Source organism: Chlamydotis macqueenii, chromosome 5 (assembly GCF_036417535.1).
Source record: "Chlamydotis macqueenii isolate bChlMac1 chromosome 5, bChlMac1.mat, whole genome shotgun sequence".
Taxonomy (NCBI): domain Eukaryota; kingdom Metazoa; phylum Chordata; class Aves; order Otidiformes; family Otididae; genus Chlamydotis; species Chlamydotis macqueenii.
The window spans coordinates 53,563,408-53,588,734 of NC_141560.1; the positions used below are offsets into that span (position 1 = coordinate 53,563,408).

The 25,327-nt window shown below is 50.3% G+C and overlaps 3 protein-coding genes across 12 annotated transcripts in view; 1 reads left to right on the plus strand and 2 right to left on the minus strand.

Annotated features, from left to right (window-relative positions):
* Positions 1-668: 668 nt before the first annotated feature.
* On the plus strand, positions 669-4,796 carry IRF7 (interferon regulatory factor 7). The gene is made up of 11 exons (XM_086749191.1): positions 669-706; positions 806-968; positions 1,512-1,674; positions 1,766-1,848; positions 2,019-2,064; positions 2,170-2,292; positions 2,381-2,539; positions 2,682-2,801; positions 2,964-3,344; positions 3,509-3,627; positions 4,379-4,796. Exons 1-11 carry the CDS (start codon positions 684-686, stop codon positions 4,523-4,525), a joined length of 1,527 nt encoding a protein of 508 aa, XP_086605317.1. The 5' UTR covers positions 669-683; the 3' UTR covers positions 4,526-4,796.
* A 110-nt stretch (positions 4,797-4,906) lies between these two features.
* Positions 4,907-11,869, minus strand: LOC104482355 (malignant fibrous histiocytoma-amplified sequence 1 homolog). Of its 5 annotated transcripts, XM_086749189.1 has the most exons (10): positions 10,873-11,869; positions 9,965-10,256; positions 9,346-9,532; positions 8,160-8,350; positions 7,572-8,059; positions 6,800-6,957; positions 6,125-6,284; positions 5,596-5,666; positions 5,384-5,490; positions 4,907-5,164 (listed from the first exon to the last, which is right to left on the minus strand). In XM_086749189.1, exons 1-10 carry the CDS (start codon positions 11,760-11,762, stop codon positions 5,147-5,149), a joined length of 2,562 nt encoding a protein of 853 aa, XP_086605315.1. In that variant the 5' UTR covers positions 11,763-11,869; the 3' UTR covers positions 4,907-5,146. The 5 variants fall into 5 exon arrangements, 4 of the variants coding, with proteins under 4 accessions (XP_086605315.1, XP_010122122.2, XP_086605314.1 ...); XM_010123820.2 differs by lacking the exon at positions 4,907-5,164 and having other exon boundaries at positions 5,303-5,490; XR_015258706.1 differs by lacking the exon at positions 4,907-5,164 and having other exon boundaries at positions 5,385-5,490; positions 6,125-6,234.
* Positions 11,870-14,895: 3,026 nt separating this feature from the next.
* Positions 14,896-25,327, minus strand: part of PHRF1 (PHD and ring finger domains 1) — a 32,178-nt gene continuing 21,746 nt past the window's right edge. For 4 of the 6 annotated variants that reach the window (XM_086747906.1, XM_086747907.1, XM_086747904.1 and 1 more), the window contains exons 13-18: positions 23,594-23,748; positions 19,956-22,748; positions 19,181-19,257; positions 18,302-18,562; positions 17,087-17,215; positions 14,896-15,868 (exon numbers count right to left, since the gene is read on the minus strand). In XM_086747906.1, the coding sequence (XP_086604032.1) occupies positions 15,734-15,868; positions 17,087-17,215; positions 18,302-18,562; positions 19,181-19,257; positions 19,956-22,748; positions 23,594-23,748 (3,550 nt within the window). In that variant the 3' untranslated portion in view covers positions 14,896-15,733. Of the gene's footprint in view, positions 15,869-17,086; positions 17,216-18,301; positions 18,563-18,939; positions 19,089-19,180; positions 19,258-19,955; positions 22,749-23,593; positions 23,749-25,327 lie in introns of those variants that run through there. The other 2 variants (XM_086747908.1, XM_086747910.1) reach the window with 2 other exon arrangements.

Consider the following 25,327-nt stretch of genomic DNA (forward strand, 5'->3'; position numbering starts at 1 on the left):
TAAAATAAATATAATAAAGAAATTAAGAAAGGCGTGGGAGTTTCCAGCCCCGAAACCAAGCCCTGTGTGCTCGGCACCCCGGAAAGCCCCGCCTGCGGAGGGTGCAGCTGCTTTCGGGCCAAGCCCCGAGCGTTTCGGGGTGTCCCCGCCACCCCGCCTGCCGTTGGCTCTTTTCCACCCTGCGTTGTTAAAATTTTGGGATGCGGCCCTCCCGCACCAGCACTTCTGGGGCAGCAACAGCCTGTGGGGAGCAACCCCACGGCAGGGTCACGGGTGATCTGACCCCCGCTCCCCAACCCCAGCTCGGGGCCTGATCCCGCCCGTTGCCCACCGAGGTCTGCGGCGCAGGGCGAGGGTTACAGCTGGGTTATTTTTTTTTTAAACTATTATTAATTTGGGGAGGGGGGGCTCCGCATCCCCCGTGGGGGCTGGACCAGGCCAGGGCCCCAGGATCCCCCGGCCGCACCGTGGGGACCGGTGCGTGTGACACCCCCTCCCCACCCCACCCGTGGCGGAGCTGGCCGCCGGCGACACTTTCACTTTCGGAAGGATCACGTGGTTTCCAGGAAACCGGGCGCGGGTGACGTGGGGCGGATAAAAGGGCCGGGCGGGAGGTGGCCGCTCCCCGAGCCCAGGTCGCCCGCTCGCCCCAGGCCCGGCAGGAGCGGGGACCCCGCGGCACCATGGCAGCGCTGCAGAGCGAGGGGTAAGCGGCACCCCCGCCCCCCCGGGCCGCCCTCCCGGGTGGCCCCGGCACCCCCCGCACCCCTCTGACGGCTTCCCCCCCGCCCCTCCCCGCCCGCAGGGAGGCCCAGAAGCTGCGGTTCGGGCCCTGGCTGGTGAGCGCCATCAGCAGCGGCTGCTACCGCGGGCTGCGCTGGACCGACCCGGCCCGCAACGCCTTCCGCGTCCCCTGGAAGCACAACGCCAGGAAGGATGTCACCAGCAGCGACCTGGAGGTCTTCAAGGTGGGTGGGATAGGGGGCCACCAGCAGCGACCCGGAGGTCTTCAAGGTGGGTGGGGTTGACACCCAGTGAACTCAAAGTCTTCAAGATGGGTGGAATGGAGGGTCACCAGCAGCTTCAAGGTGGGTGGGGGCTGCCAGTGACGAGCTCGAGGCCTTCAAGGTGGATGGGATGGGGTTGACCAGCAGTGATCTCAAGGTCTTCAAGGTGGGTGGGACAGGGGCTCACCAGCAGTGACTTGGAGGTCTTCAAGGTGGGTGGGATGGGGTTGACCAGTAATGATCCCAAGGTCTTCGAGATGGGTGGGATGGGAGATGACCAGGGGCAAGCTTGAGGTCTTCAAGGCTGGTAGGATGGGGTTGACCAGCAGCAACCTCGGAGTCTTCAAGGTAGGTGGCATGGAGGGTGACCAGCAGCAACCTGGGGTCGTCAAGATGAGGGGTATGGAGGGTCACCAGCAGCAACCTTGAGGCATCCCTAAAACCTCCATGCTCATGGAGCCAGGGTTCCTATACTTACCCCCCTACCCCTCACCCACCCCCTAGGCCTGGGCAGAAGCAAGTGGGCGGTATGAGGGGAGCCCTGAGGACCCGGCCAAGTGGAAGACCAACTTCCGCTGTGCCCTGAGGAGCACCCGCATGTTCAGGCTGCTGGAGGACCGCTCTAAGTGTGGTGACGACCCACACAAGGTCTTTGCCATTGCCCCAGGTGAGCCTCACCCCATGGGGGGGCCTGTGTTGGGGTTGGGAGTTGGGGCAGGTGATCTCAGGGTGCCCCACTCGTGCTGCTCTCCTTCCAGCTGCCCTCCAGAACAGCGAGGAGAGAAATTTTGACAGCCCTGACCCCGCAGTGGACCAGCAGCCACTGAACCAGCAGCTACAGGTAATGGGGTGAGCTGGGGGGATCCCCAGTGCCGCTGCTCAGGTGTTGCACCCCCATGTTGTTGGGGCACTCTCGAGCTAGAGCCCAGCACCTATCTGAAATTCAGGGCACGGGGAGAATTGGTGCCCCTCATCCACAGCGGTAAGACCCCATCCTGCTTCCCTTCACAGCTGGTGCTCAACCCCCAAGATGTGGCCCCAGAAATCACAGCCCCCGGTAAGCACTGATCTCCCAGGTTTTTTTTGGGGGGTCACCCCAGTAGGCTCAGCCAAGGTTGGTTTTGGGGTTGTGAGGCCTCCTACCTGCTGTTCCCCTCCTCAGGGAGCACCGACCCCCCACAGCCCTCGACAGTGGAGGACCTGGAGATTCTACAGTGGGTGCTGCAGCAGTGTGACATCTCCTCCCACGACCTTGAGCCCCCAACCCCATCCTGGGTGCCCACAGGTGAGATTGGCTCCGCTTGCGGGGTGCAGGGTGCGTGACACTGTGGGTGGGTGACCCCAGCCCCTTCCCACTGGTGATTTCTCCGCAGGGGACGCCCCCCACCAGGACACCCTACTCCAGCCTCGCCCAGACTCCAGCCAAAACAACTGCCTCCCCCCACCGGCATCTCAGCCGTGGGTGCCCACGGTGGAGCAGCCCCCCTTGGGCGCCTACAGCCTCACAGACCCCATGCTGCTAGAGGAGCAAGGTCGGTGCCATGGGGAGGACGCTGACGGGGCAGGAGGATGCTGGGGGTGCTGCCCCAGGCACCCCATGCCAAAGCGACCCCCCCACCACCACCCCACTGCATCCCAAATCACCATAGCGATGCTGCCCATTTCCCACCACAGAGGCTGTGCCACTGCCGTGCCGCCCGCCGGAGGTCATGGTCCCTGTGCCATCCCCAGGAGAGGCGATGCTCTTCGCCCCTGTCACCAGCCCTGCGCTGCCGCCGGCGGAGGATAACACAGGTGAGGGTTATTAATTATTAATAGCTATAAATATTTATAATAATTATTAATAATAAGTATTCTATATAATTGTTAGTAGTTATTAATACTAATAGGGGGTGTTTTGGGGAGGGGGAGCATTTGGGTTTGGGGGATGTGGTTGCTGATCACTGCCCGGTGCAGATGGCATCGTCCCCATCCTGGACATCAGCATCTACTACCGGGGGAAGCTCTTCCACCAGGAGGAGGTGGTGGGCAGCCAGTGCCTGCTGGCGTACCAGCCCTCCGACCCCGCGCTGGCCCTGTGCCCCGGGCGCCTGGTGCGCTTCCCCAGCCCCGCCGAGCTGGCCGATGGCAAGCAGCGGCATTTCACCGAGGAGCTGCTGGGCAGCACGGGGCTGCAGCTGGAGCAACGCGCCCGCAAGCTCTTCGCCACCCGCCTGAAGAAGTGCAGAGTCTTCTGGGCCCTGTCCCAGCAGCTCGAGGGCGTCGAGGATCCCCCCGCCAAGCAGCTCTACCGGGACCAGGAAACCCCCATCTTTGACTTCAATGAGTTTTGCACAGGTGGGCAGGGGTGTTGTCTGCACCCCCCCAATTCCCTCCTCCCCATCGCCTCTGGTTTTGGGGCTCGTGGGAGCCAGCTCCAGGATGTCACAACCATCTGGACCCTCCCAGCCCTTTGCTATTTTCTTGCTCACCCCAAAACTGAGCCTTATCTGCCTTCGCAGAGCTGAGGGACTTCCGCAACGGCCAAAGGCAGCGGTCCCCTGACTTCACCATCTACCTCTGCTTCGGGCAGTCCTTCTCCAAGGCCAAGCCCAAGGAGTCCAAGCTCATCTTGGTCAAGGTACAGGGGCCAACATCCACCACTGCCCCACTGCTGCCCAGGGAGGGGGGAGACTCCTGGGGGTCAGGGTAGATGGGGCTCTGGGTGCCCAAGGAGGGGGACCCTCGGGGGCCAGGGCAGACAGGTGTCTGGGAAGGGGACCCTTGGAGTCCAGGGGAGATGGGGGTTCCTCAGGGTCTGGGGAGAGGGACCCTCAAAGACCAGGGGAGATGAGTGTCTGAGAGCCCAAGGAGGGGGATCCTCAGTGACCAGGGACCTGGGGGTCTGGGTACCCAAGGAGGGGCTCCCTTAGGGGCTGGAAGAGATGGGATAACTGGGTGACAGGGAAGGGGGACCCTTGGAGACTACGGGAGATGGGGGGCACTGGGTGCCCAAGGAGTGGGACCTTTGGGGGCTTGGGGACAGGGTGGGGCTGGGTGTCCACGGGTAACCCTTGGGGAGCAGGGGAAATATGGGGGAGCAAGTGCCTAGGGAGGGGCCCCTTGGGGGCCAGGAGTCCAAGGAGGGCCACCCTAGACAGGGGGCAGCTGCCTGGCTCAGGGGACCCTTGCAGGCTGGGCAGGATGGGGTGGGAGGCAGCTGCTCAGAGATGGGGACCCTCAGGGGCTGGGGGAGATGCAGGGTGCCCCGCACACCTCCTCCCTCCGCTCAGGGAGGCCAGGGCCGAGCAGGGTGGTGCAGCCTCATCAGGCAGCCCCCCCCAGCCCCTGCCCCAGCCCCTGCCCCTGACCCTGCCCGTTTGCTGCCGCAGCTGGTGCCCAAGTTCTGCGAGTACTGGTACGAGCAGGTGCTGCGGGAGGGAGCCTCCTCCCTGGACAGCGGCACCGTCAGCCTGCAGCTCTCCAACTCCTTCAGCCTCTTTGAGCTCATCGAGCAGTACAACATGCAGATCGACTGACCCCACCCCACCTCACTCCGCACGGCCCCCCAGGATGGGCACCAGCCCGCGGGGGACCACCAGGCATCGGGGCCGTGCAAACACGGGAACACCGTGGTGGGGATCTTTCCTCCTCCGCTCTCCCCAGCCCAAGGACAGCTTCACCAGCCGGCCTGAGAAGTTGCTTTTCCCCTCCGTCAACTGCTAACGTGTATTTTTGTGGAGTGTGGTCATTTACAGACTTATTTTCTTAATTTTTCTAAGTTTAAATATATATCTATATGTATAGAAAGCTGCTTCCCGCTTGCTGATGTTGCCCAGCCATCTTCCCCCACTTCCAGGCTGCGACCTTCACCCTGTCCCATCCCCCATGGAGGGGGTCCTTGGCCAGCCTCGTCCCAGCAAAGCCCCGGCCGGCAGCAGGCTCGTATCGGAGCGCTTGCCAGCACCTTCTCCCCCTTACATTTGTGTAAACAAGGTGACTTCCCACACCTGGAGGGATGCATTTTATTGGTGCCTTTATTTCCATGCCTTGAGGCTGCAAACGTGACTTGCAAGCAAAGCGTGTTGAGGACAGCTTGGTTTTGGTGAAACAAAACCAGTTCTTCTTTCTTCAGTGAGCGCCTTCCCGCTGGCCCAGAGTCACTCACTTGAGATGTTCTGGAAAAACAAGGCAGCAACTACAACACAAAGCACCCAGAGCTCAGCTCTGAGGCGCAGAGGTGGTGGGATCTCAGGGTGGAGCATGGTAGCCCCAAGACAGGGTGTCCCCTCCCTGGGCTGGGAGCAGCTGTAGCCCCTCTTTTCAGGAGCAAGGGGAGAAGACAAGCCTGCCCATCAGTGTTGGACCCCAGGCAAGGGGAGGTGGCAGCCTCTTACCTGCTGATTGATGTGGATGCTGCTGGGCCCGAAGGTGGTGGTCCCGTAGCTTGTCACGTAATAGTGAGCGGAGGGCTGTGCGGGGGGCTCCTCCAGCTGCCTGGGCACTGCGGGGATGGGGGGGATGCTATCAGCATCTTGGCTCCATGAAACCCTGAGCCCTCCTCCCCCCTGAGTGCTGCTGCAGCCCAGACCCAGGACCCTTGGCTCACCTTTGGGCAGGAGCAGCTCTGCGCCAAAGCGGTGCCCGCAGGTCCCACAGGTTTTAACGTCTTCCTTTGTCCTGCGGAGGAAAAAGCCCTGAGAAGAAGGTGGCACAGGAGCTCCCCTCAGCACCTCCCATGGAAGACAATGCCAAGGTGATGGAAGTGGCGCCCTCTTTCCACCCCGACCTGAGGTCACGCTGTCAGTGAGACAGCTGCTGCCTTCCCAGGTGCCTGAACACCTTTAGCTCTTCATGAAACGGAGGACATGCGGGCACCTGGCCAGAGTGGACATTATGCGCCTAAGCCTGAGTCAACTTTTTCACCTTTCTTTCCATGCTTGAATTTCCTACACAAGTAAATGCTAACGACACATGGGACACAGGCTGCTACGGTCAGGAGAAGGGCAACATAGGGCCCGACCAGTTTCGCAACTGATTTCACATGGCTTTTGGAAGCTGACACCTGCCCCACCAGCACTGCAGTAGCAACCACCCGGCTCCAGCCCTCAGCTTGGAGAGGTGCAGCACGTACGTACATGGCGTTTGTGCCATCCATGTCTGGCCAGATGAGCTCCGCAGGGCAGCCGGCCGTTCGGCAGGGGGTCTTCACGCACATGTGCAGCCCCGGCCACTCCTCGGCAAGCTTCTGGATGATGAACACAACTGCCATGAGGAAGTCCCAGGCAAACTGAAAACCTTCCAGGCAAAAGAACATCTCGCTTAGTCAAGCCATCCCAACCACAGCAGGCCAGGAGCTGCTGTGGTGATGCACGCATTGTTTCCAGCTCGCCAGACCACAGCTAGAACAGTTAGACCAGCTCTGTTTCGCAAGTTAACCAAGGCCCATCACCCTTCAAAGGGAATTTAAAGATGTGTTGGAAAAGCTCCCAAAGTCTGATGACCCTCTTGCTTATCACTTGGACACCCAGCCTGAGACTGTACTCTGCTGGGACCTTATGGGGAAGGATGATGCTCCATGAAAAGACTGAAAAGTTGACTTTCCACTTTCATGTGATACCTTGAGGGGCATCCTGACCAGGTTGCATGGAGAAAGGGGAAATCTTTACTTGAACTGCTGGTGGACCCTGGCCAGACTAGTACATGTGGCAGAGGCTTCTGGGACGCTCTGCCCAGAGGGGTAGAGGTGGCAAGGGGGAACTGAGGAGAGACATGTGGTTAGCCGTCATGAAATAAAGGTCAGGGATCCTTACCTGTCCTTCCTGCCGGCTTTCTGCACCGGAGCTCCAGGTAGCTGTAGGCCCTCTGGTTGTTCTCTTTGATCAGCAGAGGTTTGCCATTGCATACAAGCAGACAGGTTGCCTTCGCCACCCAGTGCGTGGAGTAGAAGGAGCAAGCCTTCACCAGGAACCTGCAAGGAGATTGCCCATGGCTTTCACCACCCTCCTCCTCACTTATCTCTAACACTGGGAGAAAGCATGGCACCAGGTGGACTTGAAAAATATGAACCAAATTTCAGTAGAAAGAGAGGCAGACACCAAATGAGGACCTTGCCCTACTGAAAGCTCAAGCAGCAGGAGCAGCCTCTTAATCCAAGAGCTGCTTCCAGAATTGGCCATCAGACAAAACTCTGGACACAAGTCAAGAGCCCTACAAGGACAGGAAACCTTCCAGAAACTGGAACCGTCCCAGTGCCCATAGAAACCAGACCATCCTCAGGTGGGACTGGGAGACCTCTGACTGCCTGGATGGGCATAGACTATCCAAAAATGACCCCAGATGAAAGGTGAACCAGAAGAAGTATGGTCCTTTCTCACATCTAGGCAGTCAACATCAAAATGGTTCATCCAGAGCTCCACACGTCTGTGGCAGAGCTCAGCAGCCACACTGGTCTTCCGAGTCCCAGCCTCATGCCTCAGCTGATATGGTCTCAACAGCCAAGGGCTTGCTGATGGCCATACTGGTTTTGCATTGAGCAAACCTCAAATCACGCAACCTCATGGTGGGCTGGAAACCACTGCTTACCTCTGGAAGAAACCCTCAGGTATTTCGGGTGAGAAGTACGCACGGATGTGGAGGTCCTCAGGGTGGTCTCCGCCCCACACCTCAGAGACCTCTTCAGTTTGGTTCAGATAGGTTGGGAACAAGTACCAGGACTCGCCTTGGCCCCGCGTTGTCTCCCACAGCTTCCCAGGCACAAACTCACTGGCCTGTGGGTTGAGTGCTTCAGCACGCCTCACCTCCAGGCAGAGCTCAAAGTGCTCCAGGAGGCTGAAGAGCTTCCCTCTCCCTCTGTGGGGCCTGTGTCCCATGATTTCCTCAAAGATGTCCCGCATCCCTTCCAAACAGAGCTGGTGCTTCACCAAGGCACGCACAGCCCGGTGGCACAGCATTGCCTTTGACTTGAAGGTCCACACCCAGTTGGACCTATCTCTGATGGTAGCATGTTCCCCAATCAATGTGTCCACAGAGATGCTCTCGAGCTGCTGGACTAGGCGGTACCTCACAAGGAGCTGGATGGGAAGAGGAGAGAAGAGGCAGCAGTGAGAGGAGCCCAGCAAAGCTGCAGAGCTTGGGCCCTGCAGAGAAGATGGTCCTGATCCCCACACTCACCTTGAACATAGTTATTAGGAAGGTAGGCTGGAGAAAAACAGTGCTTTCCAGGTGCTTGATTTCCTCATACCACACGACAAGCCCGATGCGGTGAAGATATCGCAAGATGTCCTGGAGAAGCTCTCTGCCCAGGTTGGCCAGGTGCTCCCACTGGGAGAGTTTGCTGAGCAGGTACTGGAGGTCCATCATGCCTAGAGGGAGATGTGGGAGCTCAGCGCGCTTTAGAGAGCCAACAAACACCAGCAGTATACAATGTCACCCATGCCGTCCCCGGGGAGGCAGCTGGGACCAGCGCGATGCTTGGTGGCTGTGGCCCAAAATGGTCTGCCCATCCTCAGCTGTCCCACTGCCACCCTGCAGCTCCTGTGGTCTTGCCTTGCCTCAGCAGTGCCAACAGCCTGTCAGGACCCCAACGGAACATCTGAAAAATGAAGCTAATACTGGCTTTTTTCATTGTTTGAAAGAGCAGCTTTGTTTCCAGCCAGAAAACCTCAGATTGCCAGTTAAACCTCAGATTGTCCTTTAGTCCTGCAGTGAGACAGGCAACAAAAACCTGGCTTAGCTGCACAAAAGAAAAGCATTTGCTCCTCATTCTCTAATCCTACAGTGGCCAGGGATGACACTGGGCGCTGGTGGCGTTCACACCTGCAGGAGCTGGGGCTGCCTGCTAGTCCTGCTAGGTCACAGGAGACACGGAGAAGGGGCTAGCGAGGGGTAGGGGCCATTAAATAAAGTTAGCAGGACATAGGTTTGGAAATCACACAGAAGTGTGAAAGCTGGGGAGCTCCTTCCTGCAAGATTTTTCAATTGCTTATGCAGGGCAAAGGGGAGAAAGAACAACGTTACTGGAAAACATAAACATAACGTTTCCAACGTTACTGGAAAGAAATAAACCAGACAACACGGCCGGCTCAGGGCACCTCCAGCCAGAGGTCAGTAGATGTTGGCAGAGCCTCCTGGTGAAGACACGCTTGGCCTTTTCCTATGCTCTTCCCTAGGCACCTGCCTTGGGGGCAGATGCTCGTTACAACAGAGCCGGGTAGTAGCAATTAACGCTCCAGCCATAACAGTGCAAGGTGACCCCCACCACCACATGAGTGGGGCCAGAAGGTGCAGCAAGCACTGGAGAGCCTGTTCCAGCCAGAGTTCTCCCAGGAAGGTGTGGCAGGGGTGATGGACCACTCACCATGGCCTGCCATCTCCTCGCTCTGTGCAATATCCACGATGGCAGCTTCCACCTGCCTGTAGACGGGTGGCAGCACTCGGGTGACCTCAGGGAAGAGCTCCTCATTCTTCACATGCTCCAGAATAGTGGCCTCAAGCTTTTTGATATCGTGGTAATCCGTGCAGTTGACCGTAACTAAGTTTAAGATCTGGAAGAGAGAAAGCACACACCTGCCAAAAGCAGATCCAGAGGAGTCATTTAGCCTGAGAGGTAAAGGAGGGACTTAATACAAAGGAGGTCACCAAGGATGGGACACACTGCTACCTCAGCTTCAGAGGGCACTTCCTTCACACCTTTGCTCTGTAGCAGTTCCCAGAAAATCACCTGGGGATGGTAAATTCCCCCTTACACTCCTCCCCAGGCACCTGCTACAAGCCACAGGAGGAGATGTTCAGCACTGAGCAGGGACAAGGACCCAGCAGGGCACAGGAGGTTACCACGTCCACCCCAGCCCCAGGGAGCGGCTGCAGGAGCAGCCTGATGCATTAGCACCAGGTCATCATCACCAGTGGCACGCCGGGCTGCCAGAGACAACAGGGTGACAACAGAGAGCAAGGAACCACGATAATCTCAGCCCTACGGTCAATGTGCGGCTCTCCATCTCTTTCAGCCTCTCCCACTGGTCCACATAAAACTCGGGCTCCTCGCTGCCCTCCAGGTTGTCAATGAAGTGAGCGAGGTTGCTTTTTCTCTCTGCCAGCATGGCCATGATCTTGGCCATGATGTCACGCCTCTTCACCTCCACCTCCTCCTTCTGGCAGCAGTCCACATGTGTTCCCACAGGAAGCACCACCGAGTTTGGGACTCGCATGGACAGGTTGTTGATCCAGAAACCGACAAGCTCCTTGAAAGTCTTGTTGTTAGTTTGGTACCTGGGGAGGGAGAGAAAGAAAGTCCCAAATTCATGTCTAACCCTCCTGATCTCTAGCCAACTTCCAGCAGCACAGGCCTGATCATGCACCCTGTGCTGTCCCAGGGGCTTCCTGGAGAAGAGCTCAGATCTCCTAAGCTGTCATGGGTCGTATCCAAGCTCATCCTTAAGGGTCCCATCCTGAAGCTAAGCCAGTTGAAGCTATGGGGTGCAGCAGTCCATCCCTGCTGTGGATGGGAGCATCCCTCTGTACCACAATGGCCAAGCCTAATGCTCCCCCCATGTTCAGGGAGCACCACATGACACCGGGAGGGCTCCTGGAGGTGTTCCCAACAGAGAAAGCAAAGCCATTTAGACAGCGATCAATTGTCACAGAACGAGTTAATGCTCATCTAACCCCTCAAAACAGAGGACACCTGGAAGGTGATAACAGATGTAGTGGATTAATTAAAAAAGTGATCTGCAAAAAGGGAGAAAGGGAGAGCTACTGCTCCAGCCATGAGAAGACAGGCATTGAAGTCCAACAGAAATGGTGTGAACTCGTGCAAAGGAAAGCTTCCCCAGTCCCTTTTTTCTTTTCTCACTCCTCTTTGAATCCAAACCAGCTCAGCACTTACATGTGGAGATTGATGACAAGGATGACAAGTGCCTGTGGGGTGATGAACACATGGTGAGTCATGTAGTACTCCAGCTGGCCGGCAAAGTCCCAGAAGAGAAACGTGAAGTCCCCGATTCGGAACTCGCTGATCTCTATCCCAACTGTTCGCTCTTCCTTGGGCACCAGTTTGGTTTGTCCTTGCTTGAGGCTTTTACAGATGGTGGACTTCCCCGCCAGCGAGGCCCCCAGGAACATGGTCTTGACCCTCTTGTCCTCCTGCCCCAAACTGCATTGAAGCTGGTTGAAGTAATTCCGGATCTGCTGGATGCCACCAGCGCACACTTCACTGGGTGGTTCCCGGAGGGGGTTCCCATTGGCCTTGAACATTTTCAGGGATTGTCCCTGGAAGAGCTCCTTGGGAAGCTGGCGAAGGGCATTATTCTGCACATGGAGTTCCTGTAAGCATGCCAGCTGCAGGACAGGCTGGGGGAAGGTCCGGAACAGGTTGTTGGAGATGTTGAGGTACTGGAGGCTGCCTCGACAAGCTGCCAGGTCCCTGGGAAGGGCACTGAGACGGTTGTTGTTCAGCCGCAAGTGTTTAAGCCTGGGGAGATGGGAGAAAACCCCCTCTCGGATGACCCGGATTTGGTTCTGATTCAACTCAAGCTTCTCTAAACAGACCAGGCTCTGGATTTCGTTGGGAAAGTCCACAATCTCATTCTTGGACAGTATCAGCTTCTTCAGATTGCGAAGCTTAGAAATGCCGGTGATGCTCCTGAGCTTGTTCCTGTCAAGGTCAAGGCTCTCCAGCGCGAGGTTGCTCAGGACCGCTGCAGGCAGCACACGTAGCCTCTGGGTAGAGAGGGTCACTTCACGCAAACCATCCTCCTGCCCCTGACCTGGATGCATGGGACAGAGAAGGTGGTTAAGAGAGACTTGCACCCTTTGTGTTGCAGACTATTTTTTTCCCTTGAGCTCTGCATGACTTTGGGATGATTTTTGGCCAGCAAGGGAAAGCAGAGGCAAAAACACAACAGCATGATCACAAGTGCTGCTTAAGCAGCTCCTTTGTCCTCTCAAAGAGGAACCAAAGCCAAGGCACAAGGATCTGGGCTGGGCCTGAAGACACAGTGCCCACCAGACGTTGACCTGTAGCCCAAACGTCACGTTAACAGCTTTGCTCTCATTAAAGCACTGCGAGAGCTCTGGCTGCAGATGCATCCACCTTGAAACTGGCAGGTTTCTAATCCCAGCAGCAGGCTGGCAGGGCAGAGTCGACGTCAGAAGGAGAGCTGCTCTCCAAATAACTCACCCAGCCCGCCCTCAGCTCTCGACCACAGCTAGGGAGACGTGTTGAGGCCAGGGCCAGCGAGTTCAGACACTTCCTCTCTCACATCCTCCCCCTGCTCCAGATGCATGCTGCAATTCCCTGCCGAGACGCTCCCAGCCCTGGGAGACAGGGGGAATAACGCAGGGACAGCGGGGTCCCCTGCAGGACAGGGTGCACAAGAAGGGACTCGGTGATGGCTGAGAACCTCCCCAAAAGGAAAGTGTTCAGAGCAGAGAGGTTTGCAGGCAAGAGCGTCAGGGGGATGTGGGATGAGGATCACACAATACAAAAACAAAACACGGTCAGAGCTGCTTTCTCTCCCTCGTTTCACTTCCTCACCAGATGATGCCAAGCACAGCATTCCCTTGCGCAATGCACCCTGCTCAGGATCGACTCACGATGGGTTCTCAGAATCACCACTTAAACCTGGGATGTGCAACAAGCCCAGCAGGAAAGCAAGCTTTCACCCTCTCCCAAACGCCCGGTCTCTCCTCCAGCGCCGTCGGAGAGACAGGCCAAAGGGCTCCCACCACCGTTCTGAACAGAGCAGCAAAGAGCCGCGGCAGCTACTCACAGACGCTGGGCTGGGTCATGGCCCTGCAGTGTGGCACCAGCTGGGTCCTCCGGATCACTCGCTCTGCCCCTTTCGTTTCCTCCTCTCGTTTTGCTCCCCGCCTCCCTGAGCTCTGCCCGAAAACCCCACCCTCTCGTTCTCCATCCATCCTCAGAGCAGCTCCCAACAACGCAAGCACCTCCAGCCAGATATTGGGGCCATGGGTATGTCCTAAAAGCAGCGCTGGAGGTCACCTATGAGACAGGATGGTGGCAGAGTAGCGCTTGAATCTACTTCTTACAGCAGCATCCCTGCCTTTGCTAAAGAAGCTTTTGGTGTCACCACTGATGCCAGAGTAGGGAAAGAGGTGATGCTGCTACCAAAATACCACACGTTGAAAAAATAAGATTTCTTCCATTAAACAGGTGGCAGCATCTGATCCAAGAAGGTCAATCAGATAGGAAAAAAAAAAAAAAGAGAACACAAGCACAAATAGTATACGGAGTATACTAGAAAAATTGTTTTCTAGAACATCCCAGAAGAGGCATTTTTAGGTACATTTCTCATTGCCTCTCCCAAGAGGCAGCTTACGATTTCATGGATTTATTTTCGACAGCAGACAGAATGGAAGAACCAGTATTCTTGTTCTTGTAACTTCAGCAGGAAGCACGTGGAGAAGGTACAGCTTTCAGCTTCATTGCTCCTCCAGCAATGGCAGGTGCCAAATTTAAGTCCCCACAGGACTTTCTTGCAACAGGCTGTTACCTTAGCTGCTAATTCAAGGCTAACACCAAGAGTTTAAAGCAGTTAATCAGTCTGATGAACAAAACAGATTGACACTGCCTTCCTAGTCAACAGTGTAGTTGCTTCTTTTATTTGGTGAAGCTTTGTTTTTCACACTACCTACCCTTTTTCACTCATGCAGGCAGGTAATTCCAGAATAGTTCCGCTGATGCATCCAAAGGTGTCCAATATGCAGCCTAACTGTACTCACAACTACATCACATTCTCACATTCTTGTGCCAACAGCGCTATACAAGTTTCTGAACTTTATTTTGTCAAGGCATCTATCAGCAGTATTTACACCACCACCCATCTGTTTAGGTATATATTCTAGCTACAAGTTCAGATTTAAAACTAAAGCTTCTCTTCTAGCTCTGCTTTTGCAGTTTTAGTGAGCCGTTGTTCCAAAACTCTTCAAAGAAAAGCCCAAAGTTATCCATCGCCTATGCTCCATTCAGGCTGCGCTTTCATAGAGGAAGCAAACAGAGCCAAGGAAGATCAACTCCAAAATGCTCAGGGCTCATCCTAAACACTGCTGATGTTGGTGAACGATGGGAGTGAAGTGTTTTGCCAGTCCAGCCAGTCCAGCTATAGAGGCTTTTTTTTTTTTTTTTTCGTTTAAATAAATAATTAATAAAAAAGTCTCCAAATCACCTACTTGGAACCACAGCCAAAATTACAGTATGCAGACAAAAATCCCATGATCGAAATCAGAGTTCACTGAAAAGTTAGGAATGCCAGCAACGGATCAAAAGTCTTGCTATTTGTGAGTTTTCCTATGCTCACCGGGAAGAAAAACAAAGAGCTGCAGTTACTTGCTTTATAAAAGTCATCCCAGAGAGCCCAACTGTTTTCTCTTTGAAGACAAGCAGCAAGACTGCCTTGAAGAAATCAGTTTCCAAGTGCTCTCTGCGAGGTTTGGAAAGCCCTCACACAGGGTATGTTGCTGTCATCTGGTCCAACAGGCCACATACATTGAAGGGAAAGCCAGTTTCTAAGTTGTAACTTACTGGTTTTCTCTTCAGCTTCCCTGTTAAACCTCTTCTCCCTACCACAGTTAGATGGGAAATGATGCTTCTTGTCAGGTTGAAGGGTGCTGAATATATCTCTTAAAAGATTGGTTGCTCTGTAGTACATGTGGACAATGAGTGCTTTTAAAAAAAAGCAAGATGAAGTCAGTATGTGTGCTGGACTCCTTCGCTTCTCGATAGGAAAACCAGTCCTTCTACAGAGGAGGAGGAACAATCACTTATTCAACTCCAATCCTCTTCTGGAAACATGGTATTCCTTACGCAAGAGCCAAGTGTGCAGGTTCATACAGAACAGCCAGGGCAAGAGGCAGCTGCAAGACAAACAAATGACACCCACCATAGGACTAAAACCATTCAAAATAATTTTATAAATTCTGTCACATTTCTGCTTTGTACATCAGTTCAACTTTATCCTTCCAACCTGTTACTGAAAATTCACAATGCTTTTTTTTTTTTTGTTTCAGTTTTTTTTTCCTGAAAGGCAGACACAAAACCAGCCATCAGTGCATTATTTACAGAAGTGCAACACAGTCTCCCACCCTGAAATTAAACTTTTCACTAACAGGATACTTCCAACAGACTGTAAATAAACACCACGGCTTGAGCAGTGTTTCTGAAGTCAGTTTATAAAGGTTAGCTCATTTCTGCAACCCCTAGATGACAGAGCCAGTAAAGCTTTGCTCACCATCCAATGGGCTAAAAATACAACATTTCAAGTATTAAATCAGAAGTTTCTAAAGACAACCCATATTTTGATAAATAAACACAAGGGAAACAGTATACAGCTCTCAATATACTGTATATGAAAAGTGTTGTCCAGTTTTAAACTTTTAGCAAGACAAGTGCACAGCCCAAAAATGTGACCTAAGTAACCCTGAAAACTGTAGCAATCCGGGAGTCCCAAACATTAATCTCTTCTGTGTTTCCCCTCGAATTACTCTGCTGGTCTGAGGCATTTGTTTGTTATTTAGTTCTACATCTGTAGGTAATAAAAAAAACAACCCCAAGTTCATTCCCATATGGAAACAATTCAAAAGAAGGTTCTGCAGGTAAGTCCGATTATAATCTTGCTTCTCCGCACTTTCTTTTCAATGAGATGCAACTGCAGATCTACTGCTCCCTCTGGCACAGCATTCGCAGCCAGAATAAGTTCAGTCCAAGTCATGCTGGCTGTGCCTTGCTCTCAGTTTTCCACTTCGCGTGTATCTTCACCATCAGATTTCTTGTGTTTCCTCATATGTTTGTACTTTTCCACGTACGCCTTCACCAGATTAGCGACCTTCATCGGGTTGATCTCTCCACTTTTGCTGTGGCAGATCTACAAGGGATTAGAAAAGGCATTTGGTCAGTTAACAGTAATTACAGCAGTTCAGGCACGCAAAAAACAAATGACCGAGAAGCTCTAAGCTTCCAAAGGGAAGCGATTCCTGCATACGCCCTCAAGTCTCATAGCGGGACACAAAGCAGAAAACTCCACAAGGATATGAGTAATATTTTACTTCAAGCATTCCAGAAGTGACCCAGGGCTTATCTACTGAGCACAACCTGAATGCAGAAGTATCTCTGAAAGCAGGATTATTCACTTTTACTACAGGCTTTTCTGTCCAGCCAGTTTTTACACAATACATGCTAGACAAGGAAGTGTTGATCTCCCATTTTTCTGATGATTTTGAGGAAGTGATACTCAGATTAAAAGAATGTGGCAGTTTTGAGGGCCCATTTTGAGATATGGGAGAAAGAACAGACCCTGAAAGAACTTTATCAGTGTTCAGAGAAGAGTTCACAGTGACTTCAGCAGCAACTGGTGTTGCTCAGCTCTCCTACAAACCACACCTAAGGTTCATATGGGTCACAGAGATGTGAAATTGCAGCCATTATCTCAGGAGTTTTTGTTTATGATGGAATTTCTCAGTGGTAGCAAGAATGCAGAGCAGGGAGAGAATACAGCTCTCTCGGGTATCATTTAACTGCCTTGACCACAAGAGCATTACTTGCTCTCGCAAGACAACATTTACCTCCTGATCAGTTCTTTTTTAGCCATGACCTGATCTGCACTAAGATTTGGGACAAAAGTCAACATCAGCCAAATTGCAAGGCCATCTTCCAAAGTTCAGGGACAGCTCAGATGCTCAAGGAATTAACGCACCAAGTATTTTCTCACTTTATAAGAAACAGCTTGACGATTCTGGCCAAAGCCCTTAATGAGAGAGATTTAACCATTCTCGCCCAAGGCACGTAGCAGGTAACATTTCAGCTCAGGCACCTTAAGCTTAGCAATGTTCCAGACCACTGGAACATTTGTGAAAACACAAATCTTCTAAAAGGAACAGTCCGACAGCTTTCATCAATGGCACTGCTCATTTCTGCTTAAAGCAACTATTGCTTCACCAGAAGGCTGCAGAGTACGAGTCAGAGTCCAAAGAGCCGCCACTCAGTTACAGCACTTAACTGCTGAAGCTGGCAAGCGCAAGCCGAGGTACTGCCACTTACTGAACGATCTGCACAGCCGCTCCGCTACATTTCACTGTCACCTTACCTTCTGCACTGCTTTTCGAAGAATGCTCTTGTACTCCTCCTTTGTGATCTCCCTCTTCTGGTAAAAAGGTTTAATAGCAAGTTTCACTTCTTCCACAGCCCTCTCCTGCATGTGGAGCTTCTTCATGTACTGCACAACAGAGAAGTTCATTACCTTGTGCTGTCTCGGAAACTGCTTCTGAATCTACTTTTCTTAGAAATACTCCAACAATGAAAATACTAATTTCACAATTTCAACGACCTAAGTAAGAGCTAGCCTCAAAGGGATTTCCTTTACTGTAAATTGCAGTCTTGAAACAAATACTTGTTTCAACCCTTGTTTTATGTAACATTTATCTATGTCTTAGAGAATGCATTTTAACAGAGTGACTACAATGTCCACTTATTAATTTTGGTCTCCTCCTTCCCCATCCAACAGCTCTGAAGTAAACACACATACATGAAAAGGCAGCATATTCTAGAAGCATCAAGTCATAGCTGCAAATATAAAGCTTCAGGTAGCTCTAACGGCATTCTGAAAATTGCGGAGTTGCCTATAAATTAAGGATTTCAGATGACATCAGAATATATTATATCAAAACAAGTTAATAAAAACTGCTGCTTATAAATGGAGGTTTGGTGAGAAAAGTACTTTACTGTTTTGGTTTTTGGTGGAAAGTAAAATAATTGGCTGAGAAGTTTTTGTTGTTGTGTTAATATCCACTACGCTCTGTACAGCAAACCCAAAACACAGCAGCAAGGGACTAGCACTGCAAAATCTCCAAAGTATTTTACTATCCCTGCATTTTCAGTGCTGATAAGCAGCAAGATACAGTCCTACATCTCTATAGCACTGTTCTGAGAATTGACATTGACTTCAAAGTTGGACGAGAAAGGAGAAAACCAGGTGTTTAGAGAAATTTTGACATTCTGGTTTCTGGAAAGTCTTTTCCAGACATTAATGCAAGAAAGTTTCAGAACTCTCTATCGCTCTCTATCTTACTGCAATGAAACAGTAGAAAGTGGAACCATCAAATTGAGTAATATAAAAAAAAATTCAAAGAAAGGATTGCCTGCTGCTCCTGGGTTAGCATAGTCAGTCACCAAAACCAACAGTGACAACAGGGGCTGGGAAAATACAGTACAGAGAAGGTTAAAAAAAAAACCCCAAATTTTAAAAGTTCAAATAAACAGCTCATTAGTGTTATGCACTTGCTACTTGATATCATTCACTCACTTCCTCATTTTTCATTTTGTCCACTGGAGGTTTGGGTGCTTTGATCTTTTCTTCTGCGTTTCCAACAGAAGCAGCTTGGATTCCTGGTTCAGAGGCAGTAGCCAGGCTGCCCGGCTCCGGAGTCAGGCTCTGTCCTGCCACGCAGCTGAGCGCTGGAAGACTACCCTGCATGATAAACTGAACCGTGGGCTGGCTGACGGGGGCACATGGGGGAAGGCTTGAGGGCAGAGGTGGCGTCAAAGGTATATTTTGACAGTACACCTGTGAAACAAATACCATTTTGTAAATGCTTTGTACTTACAAGAGAGAGCACCAGATCAGGATTTTCAGAGCACCTTTTATCTACTCAAACAGGCAAGTTATTACTAGTTTAAATCAGGGAGGCTAACGTCCCAGCCCTCAACTAGGTCTCTGTGCACCAGGAGCCAGTACCAGCCCCACTCACCTTTAACTGGTGAACAGCACAGACTGATGGCACGGATCAATGCCACCAGGCCAATTTTTACAGCCTGATCACAATCAGGGAGAAGCTCACAGCTTCTCAAACAGCACCATCTTTCTGCACGTTACTGCTGAAAAGAGAAGCTGCCTGTACAGAGCAGAATGAAAAGAAAATGTGCTTCAACTGCAAGGATCACCTGAGAGATTAAATGATTAGAGGATTGCTGAGGTGTATGGGCCATATGAAATGTACCACACGCAGAGGAAGGCGAACTCTGCCATGAGAGGAGGGTGTTGCACAACAAGGGCACAGATGAGGTGGGATGCCTTCCATGACACTTGGGTGCTGGAAGAGAAACCAACCTGAGAGGAATCTAGATCAGGAAACATAGGCTCAGGAATCATATAATTGGTTGGAGGAGGCTCATTTAACTGCACCTGATTTAACGTTTGGTTCAAGTCCTCTGCTTTCCAGGGCCTTTCTTTTGCTCGCTGAAGTTTGTAAAACGGCATCCCTATGTTCCCCAAGAGAAGGAAAAGAAAACATTTAAGAACAAAGTAAACCTAATGGGTCAAAGATTCAAAGCCAATTACATTTTAAAAAATTAAAATAAAAAAAAGGATCTAACAACAAAGCTAGCAATAAGAGGATTTTGTTTAGCAGTCATCAGCATTTTAAACCTTCTGGTAACAGAGGACTTATCCCCTTGAGCAACTGCTTTTTACCGGGTTTCCAAGAGAGGAACCGATGAGAACCACAAAAGCAATTCTGTCAACACACACAGCACAGGGTCCCAAGCCAAACTGTTTCAAGCTGCTTTGGCTTAGCAGATCTCACAGAAGCGAGCCACAGAGATTTGTCACGCTCCTCAGTTCTGATAAATATTTATAAATTCTGAAGGCAAAACAACCGTTCTAGTTAACTGCAGAAAAGAGGGAACGTGGGTTACCAGTTCAGAGATTGGGTTGCAATACACGCTTCATGGCCAAACAAGCTGCTGCTGGCTAGCTGAGCTGTGCTGACAGCGTGTCCCCTCTGATCCATTAACACAACTCACCTCACGATTTCAACAAGTACAAAACGCCAGCTCTCAGGATTGGAAGCCACAGGATCACCCCAGCTCAGATGACAGAGCTGTTACACTACAACCAGGGTTAGCCAGGCACGGAAACCAGCCTGCTTCAACTGCTGTTTGTTTTCCAAGAGACTTACTTGGAGCTTTTCCAGCAGACAATGTGCCGCTTTCTTCCTCTTGAAGATTCCAGGTAACTCTTTTCACCGGTGCTTTTGATTTCAACGCAGGACCCTGAGGTACCACCTCCAGTTCAGGCTTACTGAAATAACTGGTTTTCTCATTTGACACAAGGCACTCATCTTTAACCTCTCTCACACAATCTGTTATTTTGCTTTTGGATGAGCTTTGAATCGGTGCAGCCTCAGCCGGAGTGTGCACGATAACTTCCTGCTTTGGGTGTGGTTCCATCAGAGATGGACATAATGCAGTATTTTCTATTTTAACTGTAATCTCAAGGTTTGTATTGCTACAGCTACTGAGCACTGCTGGATCACTACTCCTCATTAATTCTGTTTCAGCAAAAGAATCCACATTGCCAACTGGAACACAAATGTTTGTGATCTCTGGCACAGTGAATGCAGTTTCACTGGTCACTTCCTGACAGATGGGCTCTGCCTTTATAGTTTCTTGGGCCCCTCTCAGTTCAACCGGGGTCTCACCCTGTATTTCCTCAAGTTTGACATTTGGTTGGATGGTTATGGAAAGCTCTTCTAGTACTAACTCCTCCTTTGGTTCTTGTTTGAAAGAACGGGGTTGCTCCAGACACCTGGACATACTTTCATCTGGAGGCTTTTGATCCTTTTCTGGTGGAGGAGGAAGTGAGGTCTCTTTTGAACTGCGTTTCCTTTCTTTGGAACGTGATCTCGATCGTGGTCTTTTTTCCTTTGATTTGCTGCTTTTGTGCTCCCGAGATCGAGACGCAGACCGAGACCGAGACCTCCACTTTCTCTTCTCCCGAGACCTGGATCTTGATCTCTTTCTGTCCCTTGATCTCATGCTGCTATCTTTATCATACCTCTCATAGCTTTTGTCTCTTCTGTGTTTCCGCCTTTTAGTCCTCTCAATGCTATTGGATCGGGAACGTTCTCTTCGTCTTGATCTTGATCGAGACCGTCTTTTCTTTTTCCTATTTTCATAAAACTCAGAAGTACTTCCAGGACTACCTGAACGTGACCTAGATTTTCTTGTCTCCCTAGACCAAGAAGTTTTTGCCTTTTTATCCTTGGTTTTATCCTTCATTTTCTTTTTTTTAGATCGTTCGTGACTGCTAGAACGGTCAGTAGAAGACTTCCTCCTCTTGGGTTTCAATGTGTGTGTTTTGCTATGCTCTTCTCCACCCGACCAGGAGGCAGATCTGGAGCTTCGGTCCCTTGAGCGTGCTCTATCCCTAGACCCTGATCGGGATCTCTTACGCTCTTTGACAAGTGCTTTTTTCCTTTTCATCTTCTTCTTGCTTCGGGAACTGGAGTTTGAACAGGATCTGGAACGCGATCGCCTTTCTGTTTGTTCTACCATTTGGACTTTCTGTTGCCCATCATTCTTTGAGGGGCTATCTGGTTCTAGTTTCACATTAATATTAGGTCTAATCAATTCTTCAGCACTAAAGAACACGTTAGGGCCCTCTCTGCTTTCCTCCTTTAAACACTTTGCATTAGAAATTTGCTTAACAGCAGACGAAGTGCAAGGACTGCTTAGAAAGTCTTCCTCATCCATATTGTCTCGCTCCTCTGTATCAGAGATCTGTTCTACAATCCTGCTTTCTACCGTCACATCACTATGAGACTTTGTGTTACTAGATGGTACATCAGAGTCAGTCCCAGATCCAAATACATCTTCTACAATGTAAGGAGTGAAACGACGGACAGTTTGAAACATTTGAACTTTTGGATTTTCAATGGAAATAGTCCTGGTAATATTAGTTAGCGGGATCCCTGAGCCAAGCCTTTCAGGACTGCTGCTTGCTGAACTCGAGTCCGATCCCGTTGGCTCAAAGGGATCATATATTTCACTTTTGACCTGTTTTTTCTTAACAGAGAAAAGAGGTGAAGGACTCTCTTTCTGTTGCACTTTGTCGTCTACAGGGCGGAAGGTGTTACAAAATCCTGGGTTAGACAGTCTGCTGGGATGCCCTGCGTTTCCAGGAATATTGATTTTAAAGCTCTCAAAAGAGCTTGGGCCTTTGTTCCTCGAAGTGCTCAGTAGCGATGAACTGCTATACATGCCTGTACTGGTAGAAAAAGACATCCCACTTGTACGCGTTTGTTGCTGAGATTCCTTGGCGTTTGACTTCTGACTTTCCACCCTGCTACCCTTTCCCGGCTGATTAGTGCCCTCTTTGCCAGTCAGCTGGGTTATACAGGAGCTGGGGATGTCACAGCTTTGGCTTCCTGTGGGTTCTGGCTCCACCTGCTTGCTGCTGGTTTCCTTTTTAATCTTTGGTATCCTGGGAAGCTCAGAGATGTCAACTCTCTTGAGAGGTGGTTTTAATGGCTGCCTCACAGTTACAGCTTTTGAGCCAGAATTCAAGTTAGAGCACAGGGGCTTTGAAGATGAGTCAGTGGCTACAAGGTTTTTGGAGTTTCCATTAAATCTGGGCATGTCATCCAGCTTGGAGCCATGCCTGCTCACAGCAGCTATATTCTGAGTCTGAGCAGACCTGGGTGTCATTGAATATTCTGATTTTACAGTTGCCTTTTCTGATGTAGTCTGCACAGGGTTTGCTACAGGCTCAATCCTGCTCAGTGAAGGAGAAGGTGATGAAAACAAGCTTGAGGAGGAAGGTCTGGTGCAAGTACTCAGCCCCAAGGAAACTGAAGGTCCAGCAATGGAGCTGCTCACTGTGGTCCCTGAGCGCACTGTACTCGGTTGGGTGTTACGTCCCGAACCATCATCCACTTTTGAGTCATTCGCTGATTTTCTGTGAAGTGGAGCTATGGCATACAAGCAAACAATTAAGCTTTTCAGTATCTATGTAGACATTTACCCCCAACATTAAAAGAAGTATTAATCTAACTATTTTAAGTTCCACTTTGGTTTGCAGACATACCACACAGTAATAATGCAGTTCAATAGTTCTTTTGGTCAGATGCTCAAGGTTTAATACCAGACAACTGCATCTGAGGTAAACACTGATGTTTAGGAAATAAAATATTCTGTTCCGTAGATATCACCAGATTTATGTTTATTATCCTGTAGTCACTGATTGACTAAAATGACTATATAACAGAGGATGTTATAGGTACTTATTTTAAGAATAAAGTTCTAAGTTTCAACTCGAAAAGATTCTTTCCAAATAATACGATGCCAATTATTATTTCCAAATAATACCATGCCAACAGCTGAAGATGCTAGCACGTACTCTAGTGCTCCACTTTGGCAAAGAAACTTCTTGCCAAGGTCCTTGGCAGCAATACATGACAAATGCCAGAAGAACTGGGTACTAAGATATCTCTGCTCTATCCAGTCCTCCATTTTTTATAAACAAAGCATGAAACTACAGTGCAGTACTTCTAAAAGAAGAAAACTACCTATTAAAACCAAAATCCTCCAGTAACATCTCAGCACTGCAGTTAAACCAGACACAAGGAACATTATATCAGAGCATACACGAGAATCTTATTAGGCAGATTACTGCTGGCAACTGCTGAATCTATCCTACGTATTCAAATGGTCAATAGGAGTATTCCCCAATGTTTGAAGCTATGCAGCCTGTAGGACCAGGGCAGACATGGATGAAACAAAGAGGTTAATTGACTATGAAGTGCCAAACCCTTACCTGCCTTCTTTGCAGTCAGCGAACCATCTCTGTTGATGACCACATCTGAACTACTCATCATAAGAAAGCTCTGTCCAGACAGGATGCTTCCCAACAGATCAGGCACAGGGGCAGCTTCTGCTTCTTGATCAGGACTCAAGGCAGGTACACTGCTTCTGCATGTTTCAGAGGGGTTATATTTCCTTTACTCTTACAGCACTTGTTCTATACACACACACACACGTTACATTAAAAAGAAACCAAAATCAAGGGCATAAACAGAGGTCAACCAGGGAAGTTCACTTGTAGTTTTGGCCTCACTAGAGCCATTTAGCCCCCGCTTCCTTCTGCCAAACAAAAGGTGAAGCTTTTTATTCTTATTTGAGTGGTGCTCACTGTGTTGTGTATAAAGATTAACTTTGCAGTGCATTTAGGATGCATTTTTGAAACGTAAACCATTGTTCTGCACTTCAGAGACATTTCCATCCTAGCTGCCTCTCTTCCCCCCACCAAATCACCATCACAAATGTATTCCTCAGGCCTACACTACTATCTAAAAAAGTGATGTATCTGAACCAGTCATACACATAGGTGCAGTCATACACATAGGTGCATACACATGGCAGGGTAGCTAAGAGTATGGCATAGGAGGAACTACACTGAAAAAAACAGCAATGCTTCCACAGGGGACAACACAAACACTCCCCTTCATGCATTACTCAATCTTACAAAAATGGTTTAACTCTAAGTTCTCTGTTCCTGAAACACAGACTGAAAAGGTCTGACTGTTTGGAGGCTTTGGGTGGGCTTCTGTTTTTCTTCCTTTGCTTTTGTGGTGGTGAGATTTTGGGGTTTATTTTGTTTGGGTTTGTTTTTTGGTTTTTTTAAACAAAAAAAAAAACAAAAAAACCCCACTGACTTCAAAAGGAACCAACAGACCCAGTTCTTCGAGGGAGCTACATTTCATTTTTGTATGACAACAAAGCAAGGTTTCCAAGCATAATGTTACAGATTTTTTTGTTTACATACAGTAGAAACACAAAGTGGGAAGGCTAAAAGAATTCACCACTCAGGCCAGACCAGGAAACTCATTGTAGCTCAACCAAATCAAGCCTTTAGAAAAGCTGAATTTCAGCTAAACAGTTCTACCTTCTAAGCAATGTGCTACTCAAATAACTTGGAGGATGTGGAAAACTTCCTGAAAGGCTTCCTTCAGGATGGAGATGGGAAAGGTAGAGAAATATTCCAAGTTACCTCAGAAATATACTATCTTAATCCTGAGAAACCAACCTTCGCTGTCAGTTGCATTAGAGGACAGCTATGTAAATCTCTCACACTTTTAATCATCTAAGCTGAGCTCCCTCCCTTTCTCCTAGTATTTAGCTCCCTCAGCCCTGCAGTTTTCTGTGACTTGGTTGGTACCCACCTCAGCCATTTTCCCCATCTCTTTTCTTCTCGTCATGCTCCTGCTCCCTGTGTCCTACACCCTAGTCCTGAAAACCCACTGTGGCTGCCAGTGGGAGGCACCCAACAACACTCCCTGGCCTTGGCAGGCAGAGGAGCACACAATTTGCACACACAAAGACATCGGTCAGATAGCAAAGCAACTGTCAAATTGCAGGATCAAACAAAGAGTTCTCTCTATTTTCTGAACTCCAATAAGTGGCAGAGGAATTGGGTCAGGCGGGTACATCCCTCCTCTCTTCCTCTGGATGTGCAGTTAGATTCCCCAGCCCTCTCAAGTATTTGATCTTT

Excerpts from the sequence above, each read along its gene's own strand:
- IRF7 (XM_086749191.1), top strand. The coding sequence starts at position 684 with ATGGCAGCGCTGCAGAGCGAGGG. Across the intron at positions 3,345-3,508 it reads CTTCAATGAGTTTTGCACAG|AGCTGAGGGACTTCCGCAAC; the intron begins GTGGGCAGGGGT and ends CTGCCTTCGCAG. Across the intron at positions 3,628-4,378 it reads CCAAGCTCATCTTGGTCAAG|CTGGTGCCCAAGTTCTGCGA; the intron begins GTACAGGGGCCA and ends TTGCTGCCGCAG.
- LOC104482355 (XM_086749188.1), bottom strand. The coding sequence starts at position 11,762 with ATGCATCCAGGTCAGGGGCAGGAGGATGGTTTGCGTGAAGTGACCCTC. Across the intron at positions 10,257-10,872 it reads CTTGTCATCAATCTCCACAT|GTACCAAACTAACAACAAGA; the intron begins GTAAGTGCTGAG and ends CTCCCTCCCCAG. Across the intron at positions 9,533-9,964 it reads TGGAGAGCCGCACATTGACC|ATCTTAAACTTAGTTACGGT; the intron begins GTAGGGCTGAGA and ends TCTCTCTTCCAG.